This window comes from Hibiscus syriacus, unplaced genomic scaffold, assembly GCF_006381635.1.
Source record: "Hibiscus syriacus cultivar Baekdansim isolate YM2019G1 unplaced genomic scaffold, ASM638163v2 tig00116951_pilon, whole genome shotgun sequence".
Taxonomy (NCBI): domain Eukaryota; kingdom Viridiplantae; phylum Streptophyta; class Magnoliopsida; order Malvales; family Malvaceae; genus Hibiscus; species Hibiscus syriacus.
This window is the reverse complement of record NW_024063482.1, coordinates 4,600,833-4,618,347: the sequence shown is the minus strand read 5'-3', so window position 1 is coordinate 4,618,347 and position 17,515 is coordinate 4,600,833. Positions and strand designations below refer to the sequence as shown.

The window sequence follows — 17,515 nt, the reverse complement described above, 5'->3', positions numbered from 1 at the left end:
AAATGCAAAGCAATATCATAAATTTTGGGTTACTATGATCCTAAAAGCCAGTGGTACTGGTATATGCATCACACACTCGATAACTTTAGGGAAGAATGAGCAGTGTGTGTAGGCCTATGAAAGTTATCAACCCCTGGTCCTAAGAACTCAATACAAATGAAGAAACCTCATCCAACATCGGATATATAAAAATTATAGTATCTTTTACCCATGCGCAAACAGGTAATAGTTCTGTATACTGGAGAGGCATTATTATTACAGGATATATATAATAATGTGTCTGTCTATTAAACAAAGGCAATTGCATATCTTCATTCCTCTGCTGGCCGAAAAGAAAAATCCCAACCATTTCTATATTGCTTGCTCTTGAAGTTGTTCCTGTTCCACAGGAAGCAAAAGAGTAAAGATAAGATCACAGAATCAAAAATGCAGACAGATTTTATCATCTCTTGATGAAAATTGTTTATTATCCCACTCTTATATACCATACTAACCTCTGTCACAAAGAATGCATGGAACCCATAAGGAACCCTGTGGGGTAGCTCGACAACCGCAACAGGATCTGCTGACATTGTTTTTGCATCAATCACATTCACTGCAGATTTTCTGTTCAGTCAAAAACAATAGTCAGATGCGACCCTATCAAATTGAGAGTAGTAGCGATTCTCCTTTTCAGTTCTCACTCATACATAAAGAGTAAAATGAAAACGATAAATTAAATAGCAAGAGTAAGGGACAGACATACCCGGTATTTTCATCATGTACAAAGAATATCAAGTAGCCATCATCCTCTTCACCAGTGGTCCCCGGTTCACAAGGCACAAAAACAGCTTCTGAACCAAATCTACCAGGACCCAAGTCAAAGACCCCTGCAACATTTCCCCCAACTTCAATCTTTGTTTTTCCGACCTCTGGTTCCGTGTGCAGATCAAATTTCACAATCCCTGTGACTTTTGCAATGCTGTCCAAAATGGTTCCATACACATACCTTTGTTTCCTAAATTCACACAAGAGAGAAAAAAAGAGTAAGGTATAAACTTTGATCAAAGAAGATAAGCATATCATACAGCAAGGTATGCTCCTTTGCATGTTTTCAGATTACCTACCTGCCAGTGTAGTATTCGTTCACCCTGGGGAAATCTACAGCAGAAGCAGATAATTTCTTTTGTAGAGCACAACCACTTTTCATGTTGAATCTCATCTCATACCTGATTTACATGATAAGAATGAGAAACAACTTTCTCTACAAAACCATTGCATATTCTCATAATAGGTCAGAATTCTCACAGCTCATTTGTAAAATTATCAAGCTTATCTTTGACCTCCCCATTGACCATGTCCAGATCTGGATTTTGAAGGCGGCAAGTGATCAGAACAACTTCATCTCCCTCCTCCCAAGCATTCGCTAGTAACAGAACATAACAAAAGCAGTAAGATTCTAGCCCCTCCATGCTCAAAGATCAAATATTAAGCATATAATAGTTTTTTTTAGAAATATAATGAGAATAAGTTATGTTTCAAAGAAGACTTATATGCCCTTTCCATTGGTAGCCGTACTTATAGTAAGTTTAACTAATGGATTGAATTCCTAAGAGAAATAAAGAAAAGACTTGAAACATCAAGGATTGAGTTGAGGAAGTTGCGGAATTGTCTTGTCCTAGATAATTGTTAAAAAGAAATAATGCAACCATTTCAATTAAACTGATAAAAAATGTGTCAATAAAAATCATTTTCTAGCAATTACTCCTTTCTATTATGGAAAAATGAAGAAACCTGAAGCTAAGTTTGGTATCAAGAAGTCCCTGGGCAGGTCTTGCATAGCTGACTTTGATGTGTTTGTTACCAGTGAGAATATGTAAAAGGCCATGCATTGAATATTTGTAAACTCAAACTACCAACAGAAGAAAGTTTTTGTGGGTAAAAGAAAAACAACAAGACGAATACAATACCATTATGGAAGATAAAGCAATTAGGAAGCTCAAACCATCTGATTAGGCGATCATCTTTTGCATATCGTGGAAGCACACCAAAACGAGCCTTCTTTGAAGCATCAAATGAGTATATCAGCTTCTTTTCTTTAACCATTTCCTGAAAATTTAAATGTCAACAGTTCCAAGATGCAATTATTATTCTCAACAAAAATGACAGAAGCCAAGATTCCATTATGTCACATAAGTAGTCTTAGTTACCCACCAAAATAAAAGTTTTCAAGGAGGAACCAGACAACATTTTAGGAACCCAAGTCAAATATTAACCTCGTACAAGGGTTTGAAAACAGGTATACAACAACAACAACAACAACAAAACCCAATTCCCATATGTATGGGGTAAGGGGGAGGTAGGGTAGTAGGCTACCCCCAACGCCAGGTTGAGAGTAGCTTCCGTGGAAGACCTCCGGCAGTCAGAAAATTAAAAATTTAGATAAAATGCAATGCATGTATAAATAAATACATAAATACATAGCTAATCAGTATTCATATGCCGTCATTAAAATCATATGTGCGTCTGTAACTGGAATTTATCCCTGCATAATAATCCCTGCGAAAGAATCTCTGCATATAGACAGAAACATAAGATCCGTCTAATTTAAAAGAGGAAACATGAAGAGAATGATACACAGAAGTCAACGTTAGCAAGCCCAGTTCTAATCCTTAATAAATACCAATAACAGAAACGTATTAAACATCTTTTGAAATAACTCTGTATGTAATATAAGGAGGTTCGTGTCCATAGCCAAAAGTAAACATCTCACCTGTATACAGAAATATCATAAATCCAAAGCATTTTACCACTCGGTAACTAATAACTTATCTCGTTTTTAAATAATAGGTCTCACCAGTGACTGGATCAACCTTCGGATGAGCAGTGAAGGAATGTGATAATCGCTTGTCATAATCAAGCATGCCAAGAGTTTGGAGATCGCCATCCTCCAAAACTTTTAGGACATCTGTTGTAAAAGTGACTACAATTTAATACCGAAGTTTCATCGAAGTAAAAAAAAAAAGAGAACCCAAATAAGAAAATAATAAGAATCGTAATAGATGTGAAGGTTAGCATCCTCAACCTTCTTAATTATTTCTTGAAAGAAAATCAAAAGAGAGAAGACAAACTTACAAGGTTTATCTGCCTCTTGAAGTGCCAGAAGTTTCCCATGGTGATATATAAGAGCTGTATTAGCTGTTCAAATGACGGTATGCCAGGTCAGAGTCACAACAATAAGACAAACATTTTAAAGCAGGCCAACTACCAGTAATGAGCAACAACGAAAAGGAAAGGGTGAGATTTTTTCAGATTCCATTTTACGAGATGCATTGACACTGTGAAGGATTTATGGAATAAGTTGAGGGACACATAAATTTTGGAGCCCCCACCTGGGAATGTACTAGATCATCACATGTATCAGAACGAAGAAGTAATACATAATCCATTCTCATTCACTCAGTGTTCTACCAGCATTTCCTTCCTTCGAAGGTTTGGAGAAATAACACTCATCTTAGAACCATTCACCCGTATCTTTACTTTCAATATATGGAACAGACACCAGGGTATACAAATACTAGCACTAAATAGACAGAAAGCACAAATGCATCAGAGACATCATGCATATAAGGGAATATTAAATGCAGTCCATTTCATCATCTTTGCAAATAGCAGAAACAGAATAAAAAAAATTTACCAGTCCCATTCCCGTATGATAGATCTAACACTTTAGCCTTTTCTCTCAGCTTATATATATTGACCATGAGCAGTCCAAATAATCCTTTAAGGTCTCCGACCTGAAAAAGATCATATTCAAGAAGAAGATAACGACATGTCAAGCATTGACCATAGGGGTTTTCTGCAGTTAAAATTAAATTTAATGCTTCTAATTTCGCACGTCGTGTCATTATTGTTTAGTTTTCAAAATGCCCCACCAATTAGAAGCTGCTCAGAGAAATAAAAACATAGCCGGTACAAGTTTGCTAGCATTATAATAATAATAAATTTCATTAATCATAATTAATCAGTTGAAAACTTGTTCAACCATTTAGTCAAGAAGGCAACTTGCAAGATACACCTTCATAAATTTTGCCCCTCCGAAATACTCTTCCTGTTTAAGACGTGATGTCTTGACATAACGAGACACGTATGTCGCCTTTCCATCCTTGATGCGCATACCATGAATCATTCTGTCAATTCCACAATCAACAAACAGGGTTCCCATTTATGTTTACAATCCAAATTTGCAAAGAAATTAACTGATCCTATATAAAGCAAGGTAAACATACCCATCTCCATCAAACCTGTAAGAAACATAAATAAAAAATTAAATATAGAAAGAATTAGATGTGATGTTATATGGTTATTAAATAAAAAATCGAATATTCAATCCACAAGAAAACCATATGAGTTGGAAATTCACATACCAGTGATATGCAGCAACAGGGGCAAACTTGGGGTTGGGCCCAACCCTTACGAATTCGCCATTCAAGCATTCCTGGAAAAACATCTATTAGTAGCATACAACGAATAGACAATTGAAACAAAAGTTAAATCATTTAATTAAGTAATCCAAAACTACAATCAGTTTTAGCTAAGCAATCAATCGTAGCTTACAGGGAGATGGCCTTTGACGGGAAGATATTGGGTGGGTGGAGTTTCCGTCGGAGCAGGCGCGAAGTTACCGGAGAGATAGTGTTGAGGCTTAGAAGAATCGTACATAAATTTCACTATCAACTGCTCAAACCAGTCAATCAGCGTCGCACTTAGCCCTTTCTGGGGCTTGGGGTTCACCTCCACGATTCCCTTTCCACCTCCGACGCCGTCACCGTTCACCAGCTTCACCTTTTCCTCCGCCATTTCTCTCCAATGTATCCAACTGATAGTGGTAGGAGACAACGGCAAGTATGTGTGATTATTGTATATCAGTGGCTCTTGCTTTATTTGGCGTACTATGTGCCACGTCATATAGGATCATTTTCCCACATATTTTTATATTTATACTTAACTTTAATTTATTAAATAATATTTTTTTATTTTATGTGATTAATATTAAACAATATTATTGTAATTGTTGTCCCTAGCCCGACGTCAGTATTTGGTAAAAGTATAAATTAAATTAAATATTTGATGCTTAATTATTCTTTGTGGGGATCCTTTATGTTACCAAACAAAACCTTGTGCACAAAAAGACAATTGTTAATCATAATTAATACAGATAAGTTCATGTTAATCTCCATAATTCAAAGTTTTATATAGAAATAATAAAACTAAATAAATCTATTAAATGATCTCAATGATAAAAAGATAATGCTAATCTCTTTTAAAGACTTAGATTAAAGTTACTACATCTACAAAATATATGTACATTATCAATAGATCAAATTTTTTTTAACAAATACTACCTTATTTATATTGATATTATTTCCTATATACTTTGGAAATAATTTTAAAAAATGTAAAAGATATAGAAGAAATCTTTGTAATAAATTTAATATTAGAAAAAAAAGTATACAATATATTAAAATTATACGATTTTCTCTAATTCCAAAATTTTAATGTCTCTATAATTTTATGAATTCGTTCATGTTGCTAATTATTTATATTATCTTTGTTATTATCATTTTAATATCACAATGAATGATATAATATTTTGACACACTCATACTTTTCTCAGTAAAATTTATATATCTAAACCTGTAATTTATATTTATATAAATAATACATATACCAATAATGGATATTCAAATTGATTATTTAAACTTTTATAAAATAATAATTTTAACATTTAAATTTATAATGTTTAAAATTACTCAGGGCTAGTCTTCAGCCAGGGCAAAAGGGTACTCGCTTAAGGCCCACAAATTACAAAAATTATTAATATATTTTTTTATTTTTATAAGAAATTTTTAAAAAATTGTAAATAAGTTAATATTTTAAAAAAACTATAAAATAAAATAGTAAGGTCCATAAATTTATTAAGGTGTCAATTGTAATTACTGAATTTTTATATTAATGCTAATAAATAATTAAACTTCAAAAAAATAATTACAATTTTATATTACATAATTTTAAATTTTTTTAAATTAAAGATTAATTTTTTAATTTCACCCCGAAAAAAAATAACCAGAAAAGTTCATCCTGAATTCACGTATAACAAAGTTTGAGTATACAATCAAAACTATCAATCACGTAGAATGAAGGAAAGGTACAACATATGAGATAATAATCTTGCAAAGAAGGGTTTGAGTCCACCAAATCATACGTGGCCCAGTACGGGCAACACACGTAGCTGTGGCTTTGAAACCAAAGCCTACATGCAACGACAACCGCAACCTTAACTTATACGACTCATGGAATTTGGAGAATACCTAAAAATTGACGCTACCAGGAGACAAGACTTGACAGACCTCTACCACTTGGCCATAAATACCACACCGCCAATTTATGCATATATATATATAGAGAGAGAGATAAAATATATATTCCATTGATATAAGGACACATTTAGAAATTTATCAATCAATTAAATACATATATAATTATTAATAATAAGTTAATTTAATGGAATGTACTAATATTTTAAGTAAAATAAAAAAAAATCTTGATTTTAGTATTTGTGAATAGAGTAAATAAAGCTGAAAATATCAACTTATAATAATATAAAAATCTGAACAATTATTTGGTGCATTGTTAATAAAAAAGATAATTCAACGAACTCTCATAATATATTTAGATTTTAGTTATTTAATTTTAAAAATTTTAAATATATTCTAAGGATATTAGTCAGTATATTAAGGGTGTTTATAAAATTATTGTTTTCAGCGATAATGTACTAAACAATAATTTATATATAAGATTATTAAATATTAAATATATTAAGTGTACATGCTGACTCAATTTCATGTATTGACTAATGATTTTCATTTATGTAAGAGTTTTTTTTATCTCCAAATGAAACGTTAGGAACCAAAATTTTCAATATATATATATATAGGAAAATTATCATATAATCAAGCGTTAGGTATTATTTTTGTCATTATGTTTTTTTATATAAAATACGTTCCATCCTCACAATTTTACATATTGAAATTATTTATTTTTATATGTTTTTATCTTCTTCTTTTTTAGATTTTTTTGGCTTAATCGAAGAGAACAATATCAAATACATAATGATTCAAATTTTTGAGACTAAGTATGAGAGTCAATCTAATATTTTTATGGCTAAATTTGAGAATATGGTTAAATTTATTAGATAAAATATAGGTGTAAAAAAAACTAAATCTAATTAATCATAAAAGAATTTGAGTTAAAACTAAAAAAAAGTAAAAACAATAAAAATAATTATATTATAAAAACATAATTATTTTCTCTTAATATCTTATCACACGATAGGATTAAGGAGAAGAAATTGAGTAACTAATCCGTCCTTTCATTCTCTCTCAAGTTTTTTCCAATATAGAACTTTTGATCTTAGAAAATTTATTTATATTTGATCAACCACATGGGGATACAGAGATAAAATTTATTTTGCATCATCATCTTTAAATTAAACTTTATCAATACTACTTTTTTCTTGCAAGTTGATGCCATTTCACATTATTTTTCAAAAACTTGACTTTCGAACTTATGTTATATTGAAAGTTGTCAGCCATGCAAGCACCAAAATGGTTTCAATAATGCACCGAAAGTGCATTAGTTGGCAGCAATGATAAAGTGCATTAGTTGGCAGCAATGATAAAGTGCATTAGTTGGCAGCAATGATTCATCAAAATTATTATTTTTGGCAATGGTAAAATCTCACATTTAGTCATTGTACTTTAGGGTATTTTCAAGATTAGTCCTTAAGTTTCAACTATAAATATCCTAACCCATTTAGCTTCAAAACCATCCCAAAACATTCTAGCTTTCTCCCAATACTAGAGAATTTAGAAAGTTTTCTTGAGAGTTGTTTTCTCATTTTTATCAAGAGAGAGTTGGCATTGTTTTCTCCTTGTTAGATTGAGAGAAGTTGTAATTTCTATTTTCTCATAGTGAAATTCTTCTACCTTTGTCCGTTATTTTTACCCTATATTATTTAGGGGATTTCCACGTAAATTTTGTGTATTCTTTATCTTTATTTTTTATTTTCTCAAATTATCAGTTGCGATTTTGCTCTATCCGATAGCCGTATTCCGCAACAATTGGTATCAAGAGCCAGATTAGAGTGTGTAATATCTACTTATTGTCTTTGTGGTTGCCACCAAAAGGTGGATAATCCAACATAAGAAAGTAAGAAGGTATTACCCATTATTTGAAGGTATTACCCATTCTTTGAAGGTATTACCCATTATTTGAAGGTTCTAGAGAACTATTCACGATAGTGAAATAGTGAGAGCCATCCTTAATAGAAGCTATGACAACGAAATTTGATATTGAAAAGTTCAATGGGAGAAATTTCTCATTGTGGAAATTGAAGATGAAGGTCATCCTGAGGAAAGACGGTTGTCTAGCAGCTATCAGTGAAAGACCGGTAGATTTCACAGATGATAACAAATGGATCGTAATGGACGGGAATGTTAGGAAAAACTTTCATCTAGTATTAACAGATGAAGTATTGTCAAGCATCGAGGAGAATAAGACAACTAAGGAGATATGAGATCATCTCACCAAACTGTACGAGGCCACATCGTTGCACAATAAAATTTTCCTTAAGAGGAAATTATACTTTCTGGATGTCAGAATCTACTTCAGTGACAGAGCACTTAAACACATTGAACACTTTATTTTCTCAACTTACATCCTTAAGATGTACAATAGGAGAACAAGAACGTGTTGAACTTCTACTTCAAAGTCTACCTGATTCGTATGATCAACTCATCGTCAACTTGACAAACAGTAATGTCACCAGTCTAGTCTTCGATGACGTTGTAGCTGCTGTTCTTATAGAAGAAAATTAGCGTAAGAACAAGAAAGACAAACAAGTAAATCTGCAACAAGGAGAAGCGTTAACAACGATGAAAGGGAGATCAACATAATGTGGCCAAAGCAGCAGTCACAAACATGGTAGATCGAAGTCGACAAGCAAGAAGAATTTAAAGTGCTACAACTGTGGAAAGAAGGGTCACTTGAAGAAAGACTGTTGGAGTCTAAATAAAAACATCCACAAGGCAATACCACAAACACTTCAGATGATGGAGATGCTCTATGTTGTGAAGCGTTAACCACCGTGGAAGGTAGAAAACGATTTGTAGATATATGTCTTATTGATTCGGGAGAAACATATCACATAACCTCAAGAAGAGAATGGTTTCATCATTATGAACTTGTCTCAGGAAGATCTGTGTATAGTTGCAATGATCATGCCTTAGAGATCGTTGGCGTGGGAACCATCAAATTGAAGATGTATGATGGAACAATTAAAGTTGTTCGAGATATGCGACACGTTAAAGGCCTGGAGAAAAATTTATTATCCTACGGATTGTTGGATAATAATGCAAGCAAGATTGAAACACGGAAATAAATCATGAAGGTGTTTCTTGGAGCGCTTATGGTGATGAAAGGCGAAAAGATAGCAACAAACTTGTACATGCTAAAGGGAGAGACTTTGTTAGAAGCAGAAGCCTCTGTTGCCTAATGTAGTTTAGATTTTACAATGCTATGTGTTGAGTTAATCGATCGACGGAATCGACCAAGAGGGGGGTGAATTGGCAATTAAAAATTTCGTGGAAGCTTTTGCAGAAAAATTGAAAGTAATTGCACAGCGATTTACAGTGGTTCGACTTTCTCAAACAAAGTCTACGTCCACTACCTTAGCTATCCACACTAAGGATTTTCCAACAAATTCACTAATTTGTTCTTTCTTTTGAGGCCAAAGAGATAACCTTACAAAATCCCTCAAGAGTATACCCCAACTCTTGAGAACACTCTTTTTCCCAAAGAGAAGATTACAAATTTGCAAACTTACAAGAAAACCTCACAAGGTAAGATGTTTGCACAATTCTAGAACAAGAAAAGAACACTCAAAGATAATTACAAATGAGAACAAATGGTGTTCTTGAAAGCAAAATGAATATTGAAAGGAAAATTGGCTTGATTTGCACAAACTTGGTGTTTGATGCTTTCTCTCTTGTTTCTCTATAATTTCTTGTTGATCAAGGGCTTCAGAACTTGTTTAAATACACCTTGAATCTCTTCTGAACGTTGGGGATGATTAGTGAAGATCATATAGTCGTTTTAGTGTGAAAACAATTAATAAAACAGTTTGGAGCGTGGGGGGAATCGGTACCCCCTATGGGGAATCGGTTCCCTAAGTGTAAAATTCAAATATTTCGACCGTTGAACAGGGGGAATCAGTACCCCCTATAGGGGAATCGGTTCCCTCCGAGCATTCTGGAAATCTCGGAGCCAAACCCTTCAGGGGGAATCGGTACCCCCTTGGGGGGGAATCGGTTCCCTCTGAGCAATCTGGAATTTTTGGCTTTTAAATGGTTCGAAATACTTTGAAAGATTATTTTGAAATTGTTTTAAGATTAAAACTTATTTTTACACTTAAGTAAGGATTAAAAATGATTTTTGAAATATTTTGAGTAATGTTTTGATATTCGAATAATTATATCGAATATACTTAGAAAATCATTTTGGAAAATCTTAAAATTTATTTAACTTAATTTGTTATATCGAAATATCAAAATGTTTTCAACAATCTCCCCCTTTTTGATATAACAAAACATTTTAGTAATTTTAAGATTTTGAAATCAAGTTTTGAAATTACTCCCCCTTACTTTAATACTTCTCCCATTTATCATTTTTAAAAACACACACTTAAAACACACTTCTCCCCCTTTTTGTTAAATCAAAAAAAGACTCAAATGAACGTGAAAAATATTAAGCCAATTGATTAGGTATATGTATGCATAAGCTGCTAAGATCACAATTAAGAGAAACGTTAGCCATTAGTTCCGTAATCAATAATCATAAATAATGTGATATGGCAAAATTAGTTATATTGCTAATAATGCTGTAAATGATGCAATAACAAATAAAACACACCAAACATATAAGTTCACACCATCCATAAATCCAAAATCCAACAATCCACAAATTAAAACATAGAATCAAACATCCGTAGGAGGATCGAGAGGAGGAAAATGAGCTCGCATAGCGGCCATTTCGTTAGTGAGGTCATTAATACGTGCATTGGTTGCTTCATTATTTGCACGCATTTCCCGAAGAATTTCTAATTGTTGAGCTCCCATTGTGGATAAATGGGACTCTATAGAAATAAAGCGCGAATCCATGGTCGCATATCGGTAATCAAATGTCTCCATAAAAGATTAAAAATATGGAGGTATTTGAGTCGATTGTTGTGCTTGCTCTTCGGGCTGCTCCTCGGCCTGCTCATGTTCAGCTTCAGCTTCATCGATGTCTCGCATTAGTTGCTCAAGCTCGAGATCTTCGTCAGCTTCGGGTGGAGCTCGTGAAGAACTAGCTCCCGGAGTAGTTGCAGAAGATCGAACCCATTCCCCGTTTCCTTATCCTTAATCCATCCCGCTCTCGTTAAGGAAAGAAGGTTAATTTGTTTCTTAAGAGGAAAAACGGCATCTAGACTGACTCTAAGCCAGCTTTGGAAAACAGATTACTCAAAATACAACCGTAAACAAGAGATGAACAAAGTTTTTTATTAGGAACAAGATTTACGGTTTCAACAATTTCAGCAAAAATAATCTGAGGTAGGTTGATTTTAATATTGTTTTCGAAACAATGTAACCACCAAAGATCTAAGGCTCTAAGAGTAGAATAACGACCTCCAGATGGTCGAAACCACCAAGAAATCATTAGATGAAGAAAACGTTCATGAAGGTCTAGAACACTTGCACTATCCCTTCTTTTATAACGAGATCCTAAAACATGTTTTTCATTTGAAATCCCTTCATTATCTAATCCGAATGTATTGGCTATGTAAGCCGAGTCAATATATAAGAATTGTCCTAGAAGGTAGGAACGAATTCCTATGGTTTCGGTTTCAGTTTGGTCTTTAACACAAACGGCATTAGAATAGAAAATACGAACAAGTTGATGGTAAACGATGGGTTCAAGGTCAAAGAGTTTATCAAATTTCCACTCTTGTAAAAGAGGAAGATATTTAAAATTGATAGCTAACATAGCTTGACGAGAAGGAATACGTTCTTCCCGGATTTTGTAAGAGTCGAAATATTGATAATATCAAAAACGATGGTTTCTAGGACCAGGATGATTGAAACACGAATTTTGGATAGTCAAATTAGGATCAATAGGATTAGGATTAGAAATTGGAATAGGTGGAGGATTTGGAGGTGGATTTGGTTGTCGGTGTGAACGACTAGATGAAGACCTAGCACGTTTAGGATTAGACATGGTTTAGGAAATCGGAATAGAATTGATAACCTGCAATTTTAAAAACAAATGTATGCAATTCAATTAATCCCAAAACTCAATTGAGTCCTCAATATTTCAAGGTTCTCTAAATCAATCCTAATGGGCAAAGTTTTTGAAAAACTTTTGAAAAATATGGTTTTGAGAAACAATATATGTATAGTTTTTATAACAACAACATAATTTAATCAAAACACAATAATTTGAAAATTAACATTTTTTATTTCGAAAATTTAAAAAAATTTGGAAAATTCTTGTGTTTTTGATGAAATTAGTTGTAACATCTAGTTTTTAATCACTAAACAATCAATGCCCGATCACTATTTTAACCTAGAACTAATTAAAACTAATCCTATGTTCAAAATCAATGTAATAGAGAGTTTAGAAAAATTTACCTTGAAAGATGAAGATTGAGGGGATTTGATGTTGTTTGCACGATTTTAATGATTCCAACAGGTTTAGAAGATGATATTTGAAGCAAATTCTGATTAATATCGTTGATTTGAGGCAAAAATGGAGATTTGAGAGATTTAGAGGTGAAGAACGACGGAAGAAGAAGAAAAGGAGGGTTTTGGGGTTTTTTTTTGGGTGTTCTGCCCGATTTAACAGAACCCCAGGGGGGTATCGATTCCCCTGTGGGGGGAATCGGTTCCCCTTCAAAGGGGGAATCGGTTCCCTCATGGGGGGATCGATTCCCTCTGCACCAAAATGCTAAAATCCGACTTTTAAGCACATAAAATGCTAAATTAATCTTTTCTAGTGGTATAGGCAACTCATATATTGAAAAATAATTATGTTCAAACAATTAAATTAATCTTTAAACATTATATGAACATAAAAATTAATTTTCACTAAGAATCATAAACTCCCCCTAACTAATAGCAAGAATGCAATCAAAAAATATTATTATAAGCATTTTTCAGTATTTATTAAAAGTGCTAAATTATTTTAAACACTAAGTGAAGATAGGTTAGTTAAACCTAATTCTCTTCTAAGTGTCCAAAACCTTTCCTTGTCTAAGGGTTTTGAAAAGATATCCGCTAATTGATGCAAAGTATCAACATATTCTAGAACTACATCTTCCTTAGTGACATGGTCTCTAATGAAGTGATGTCTTATTTCAATGTGCTTAGTTCTAGAGTGTTGGATGGGATTTTTAGTGAGACAAATAGCACTAGTATTGTCACACTTGATAGGAATGGTACCTACTTCAATTCCATAATCAAAAAGTTGTTGTTTCATCCATAAAACTTGTGCACAACAACTACCGGCTGAAATGTATTCTGCTTCAGTGGTAGATAATGCCACACAATTTTGTTTCTTTGAAAACCAAGAAATCAGCATATTTCCAAGGAATTGGCAAGTACCGGAGGTGCTTTTCCTATCTAATTTGCATCCTCCATAATCCGCATCAGAAAAGGCATGCAAGCTAAAGCTAGAGTCTCTAGGATACCAAAGTCCTAAACTAGGAGTGTCCTTAAGGTATCTAAAGATTCTCTTAACAGCTAGTAAATGTGATTCTTTAGGACATGATTGAAACCTAGCACACAAGCAAACACTAAAACATAATATCCTGTCTACTTGCGGTTAGATAAAGCAATGAGCCAATCATGGATCTATATAATTTAACATCCACACATTTACCTCCTTCATCTAAGTCAAGCTTTGTTGAAGAGATCATTGGAGTGTTATGAGGTTTCCCATTTTCCAGTCCAAACTTCTTGAGCATATCTTTGACGTACTTAGCTTGATTAATGAAGATACCATCTTTTCTTTGCTTGATTTGGAGTCCCAAGAAAAATGAGAGCTCCCCCATCATGCTCATCTCAAACTCACTTTGCATTAGCTTAGAAAATTCTTGGCAAAGAACATCATTAGTAGAACCAAATATTATATCATCAACGTAAATTTGAACTACTAATAAATCTTTACCTTTTCTCTTTAAAAACAATGTAGTGTCAACCTTTCCTTTTAAAAAACCTATTTCAATTAAAAAATTTGACAATCTTTCATACCAAGCTCTAGAAGCTTGTTTTAAACCATAAAGAGCTTTTGTCAATTTTAAAACATGATCCGGAAAATTTGAATCTTCAAAACCTGGAGGTTGTTCCACGTACACTTCTTCTTTTATAAAACCATTTAAAATGCACTTTTAACATCCATTTGATATAATTTAAATTCATTGAAACATGCAAATGCTAATAACATTCTAATTGCTTCCATCCTAGCTACGGGAGCGTATGTTTCATCATAGTCTATGCCCTCTTCTTGAGTATAGCCTTGAGCAACAAGTCTAGCCTTGTTCCTCACTATATTACCACTTTCATCAAGTTTATTTCTAAAAACCCATCTAGTACCTACAGTAGATTTATTACTAGGCCTTTCAACTAATGTCCATACTTTACTTCTCTCGATTTGATTTAATTCTTCTTGCATAGCCATAATCCAATGTTCATCTTTTAATGCTTCTTTGATGTTCTTAGGCTCTATGCATGAAATAAATGCAACATAATTACAGATATTTCTAAGAGAAGATCGAGTAGTTACCCCTTTTGATGGATCACCTATAATTTCACCATCCTTGACATAGTTGTACTCTCTTGGAAAAGATACTTCCCTTTCTTCACTGGTTGGATTCTCGAGGGGATCATGAGTTTCCTCATCTTTTGTTTCTTCCTTTGATGATGATTCTCCAACGTCATGTCTAACGTCATTTGCTTGTACAATACCTACATCATCATTAACAGAAGAATCCTTCCTCGGAAGGGGATTATCATCGAAAACAACATGTATAGACTCTTCTACAACTAAAGTTCTTTTATTAAATACACGATAAGCTTTAGAATTTAAGGAATAACCCATAAAAATTCCTTCATCACTTTTAGCATCAAATTTGCCAAGGTTTTCTTTACCGTTGTTTAAAACAAAACATTTACATCCAAAAGGATGAAAATAGCTAATGTTAGGCTTTTTATTTTTGAGAATTTCATATGGAGTTTTCTTTAAAATTGGCCTAATCATTACTCGATTTACAACATAACAAGCGGTATTTGTGGCTTCCGCCCAAAAATATTTTGGCAAATTATTTTCACAAAGCATGGTTCTAGCCATTTCTTCTAAAGTTCGAATTTTCCTCTCAACAACTCCATTTTGTTGAGGGGTTCTAGGTGCTGAAAAATTATGGCTAATACCATTAGAATTACAAAACTCAATAAATCCAAGATTTTCAAATTCAGTTCCATGATCACTTCTAACACTAGTGATAGAGTAACCTTTTTCATTTTGGATTATTTTTGAAAATGTGATGAAATTTTCTAATGCTTCATCTTTAGTACTTAAGAATAGAACCCAAGTGTATCTAGAATAGTCATCTACCAAGACAAATGCATATTGTTTTCCTCCCAAGCTAGTAGTTCTAGTTGGCCCAAAAAGATCTAAATGGATCAATTGTAATACTCTACTAGTTGATACATCATTAATAGATTTAAAAGAAGCTCGTTTTTGTTTTCCTTTAGCACAAGCATCACAGATTTTATCATTATCAAATTTAAGCTTAGACAACCCTCTTACTAAGTCTCCTTGAATTAACCGTTGCAAAACACTCATACTAGCATGACCTAGTCTCCTATGCCATAACCAACTATCATGCTCATCCTTAGCAACTAGGCATAAATTAGTCATATCAATAGAATCTAAATGCACCATGTAAATGTTTCCTATTCTATGACCAACAAGCATAATCCGATTAGATGCAATGTCAATGACTTTACAACCATTAATTTCAAATAAGACATTGAATCCTTTATCGCATAATTGACTAATACTCAATAGATTATGCTTTAATCCATTCACATATAAAACATTCTTAATTTGTATGGAAGAGGTATTACCTATTGTACCAATACCTTCAATGTGACCTTTTGAATTGTCTCCAAAAGTCACTTCTCCTCCATTTTTGGCGTTAAGCTCAATAAACCGGCTTTTGTCTCCGGTCATATGTCTTGAGCATCCACTATCAAGGTACCATGAATTTGAATTTGTTTCCCGTGCCTTGTAGCAATGCTCCTTTCCCTACAAACATAGATTAATTTTTGATTTTTGGTACCCAAATTCTTTTGGGTCCATATTCATTAGTTTCCAAAATCCTAGTCCCCTTAGGTATCCATTTGTGTAGGATATTTTTATCTTTAGTAGTAATAAGTTCTTTAGGAACCCACATACTTCTAATGATTTTTCCATTAGAGGTTCTTTGGGGACCTCTATGATTGTAGTTTCTAAAACTTTTTCTAACAAAGTTGGATTTTGAATTTCCACCTTTTTCAAAATGTTTTATTCCAACTTTATCAAAAGAAGTTTTAAGATCATCAATTTTCTTTTGATGATCATCATTGATCTTTAAAAGTAAATTTTGCAAATCTAAATTTTTCTTTTCAAACTCTTCTAGTTTGATTTGCAAATCTTTGATTTTACTTTCAAGATCGTTATTGGTTTTGGATATGAGTTTGTTTTCATTTTTCAATTTTGAAACATCATTTTTATATTTTAAAAACAATTTCTCATAATCCGAAGCCAACCCATTGTACTCCTCAAATAACTCATCATAAGATAAATCATCAAAATCGGATGAGTTAGAGGTTACCTTAGAATCTTCCCCGAATGCCATCAAGCACAAGTTTGCTACTTCTTGTTCCTCTTCATCGGAACTTTCTTCATCGCTCCATGTAGCCACATGAGCCTTGTGCTTATTCTTTGATTGACCCTTATTCTTCAATTGTGGGCAATCATATTTGACATGCCCCGGCTTTTTGCATTCATAGCAAATGATTGGGTCCTTCTCTTTTGGTTCATTTTTTAGACCTTCATTTCGTTTGAATTTTCTTCCTTGGTAAGGTCTCATCATTTTTCTGAACCGTTTGGCAAACAATGCCATTTCCTCGTCATCATCATCATTATTAGAATCACTCTCATCTTTTGTGGATTTGAGAGCAACTCTAATATTTTTCTTCTTTTACTTTTCCTTTGGTGTCTCTTCAACTTTATCAAGGTCCACCTCATCTTCAAGCATCATCTCATGAGTGAGGAGTGAACCGATAAGTTCTTCAAGAGTTAAGGACGATAGGTCCTTAGACTCGATGATTGTCGT

The 17,515-nt window shown here is 33.2% G+C and overlaps 1 protein-coding gene across 1 annotated transcript; it reads right to left on the bottom strand.

Moving 5' to 3' along the window:
• Window positions 1–157: 157 nt before the first annotated feature.
• Window positions 158–4,909, bottom strand: LOC120189035 (carotenoid 9,10(9',10')-cleavage dioxygenase 1-like). The gene is made up of 14 exons (XM_039192375.1): window positions 4,597–4,909; window positions 4,407–4,477; window positions 4,269–4,283; window positions 4,058–4,169; window positions 3,677–3,776; window positions 3,115–3,177; window positions 2,837–2,947; window positions 2,685–2,752; window positions 1,950–2,100; window positions 1,288–1,405; window positions 1,107–1,208; window positions 746–997; window positions 495–606; window positions 158–378 (listed from the first exon to the last, which is right to left on the bottom strand). The coding sequence occupies exons 1-14, from the start codon at window positions 4,837–4,839 to the stop codon at window positions 352–354; spliced, it is 1,545 nt and encodes a 514-aa protein (XP_039048306.1). The 5' UTR covers window positions 4,840–4,909; the 3' UTR covers window positions 158–351.
• Window positions 4,910–17,515: the final 12,606 nt, after the last annotated feature.

Coding starts and splice junctions, on each gene's coding strand:
- LOC120189035 (XM_039192375.1), bottom strand. CDS start 4,839: ATGGCGGAGGAAAAGGTGAAGCTGGTGAACGGTGACGGCGTCGGAGGT. Junction 2,948..3,114: donor TCAAGAGGCAGATAAACCTT/GTAAGTTTGTCT, acceptor CTTTTACAACAG/ATGTCCTAAAAGTTTTGGAG. Junction 1,209..1,287: donor GATAATTTTACAAATGAGCT/GTGAGAATTCTG, acceptor CATGTAAATCAG/GTATGAGATGAGATTCAACA.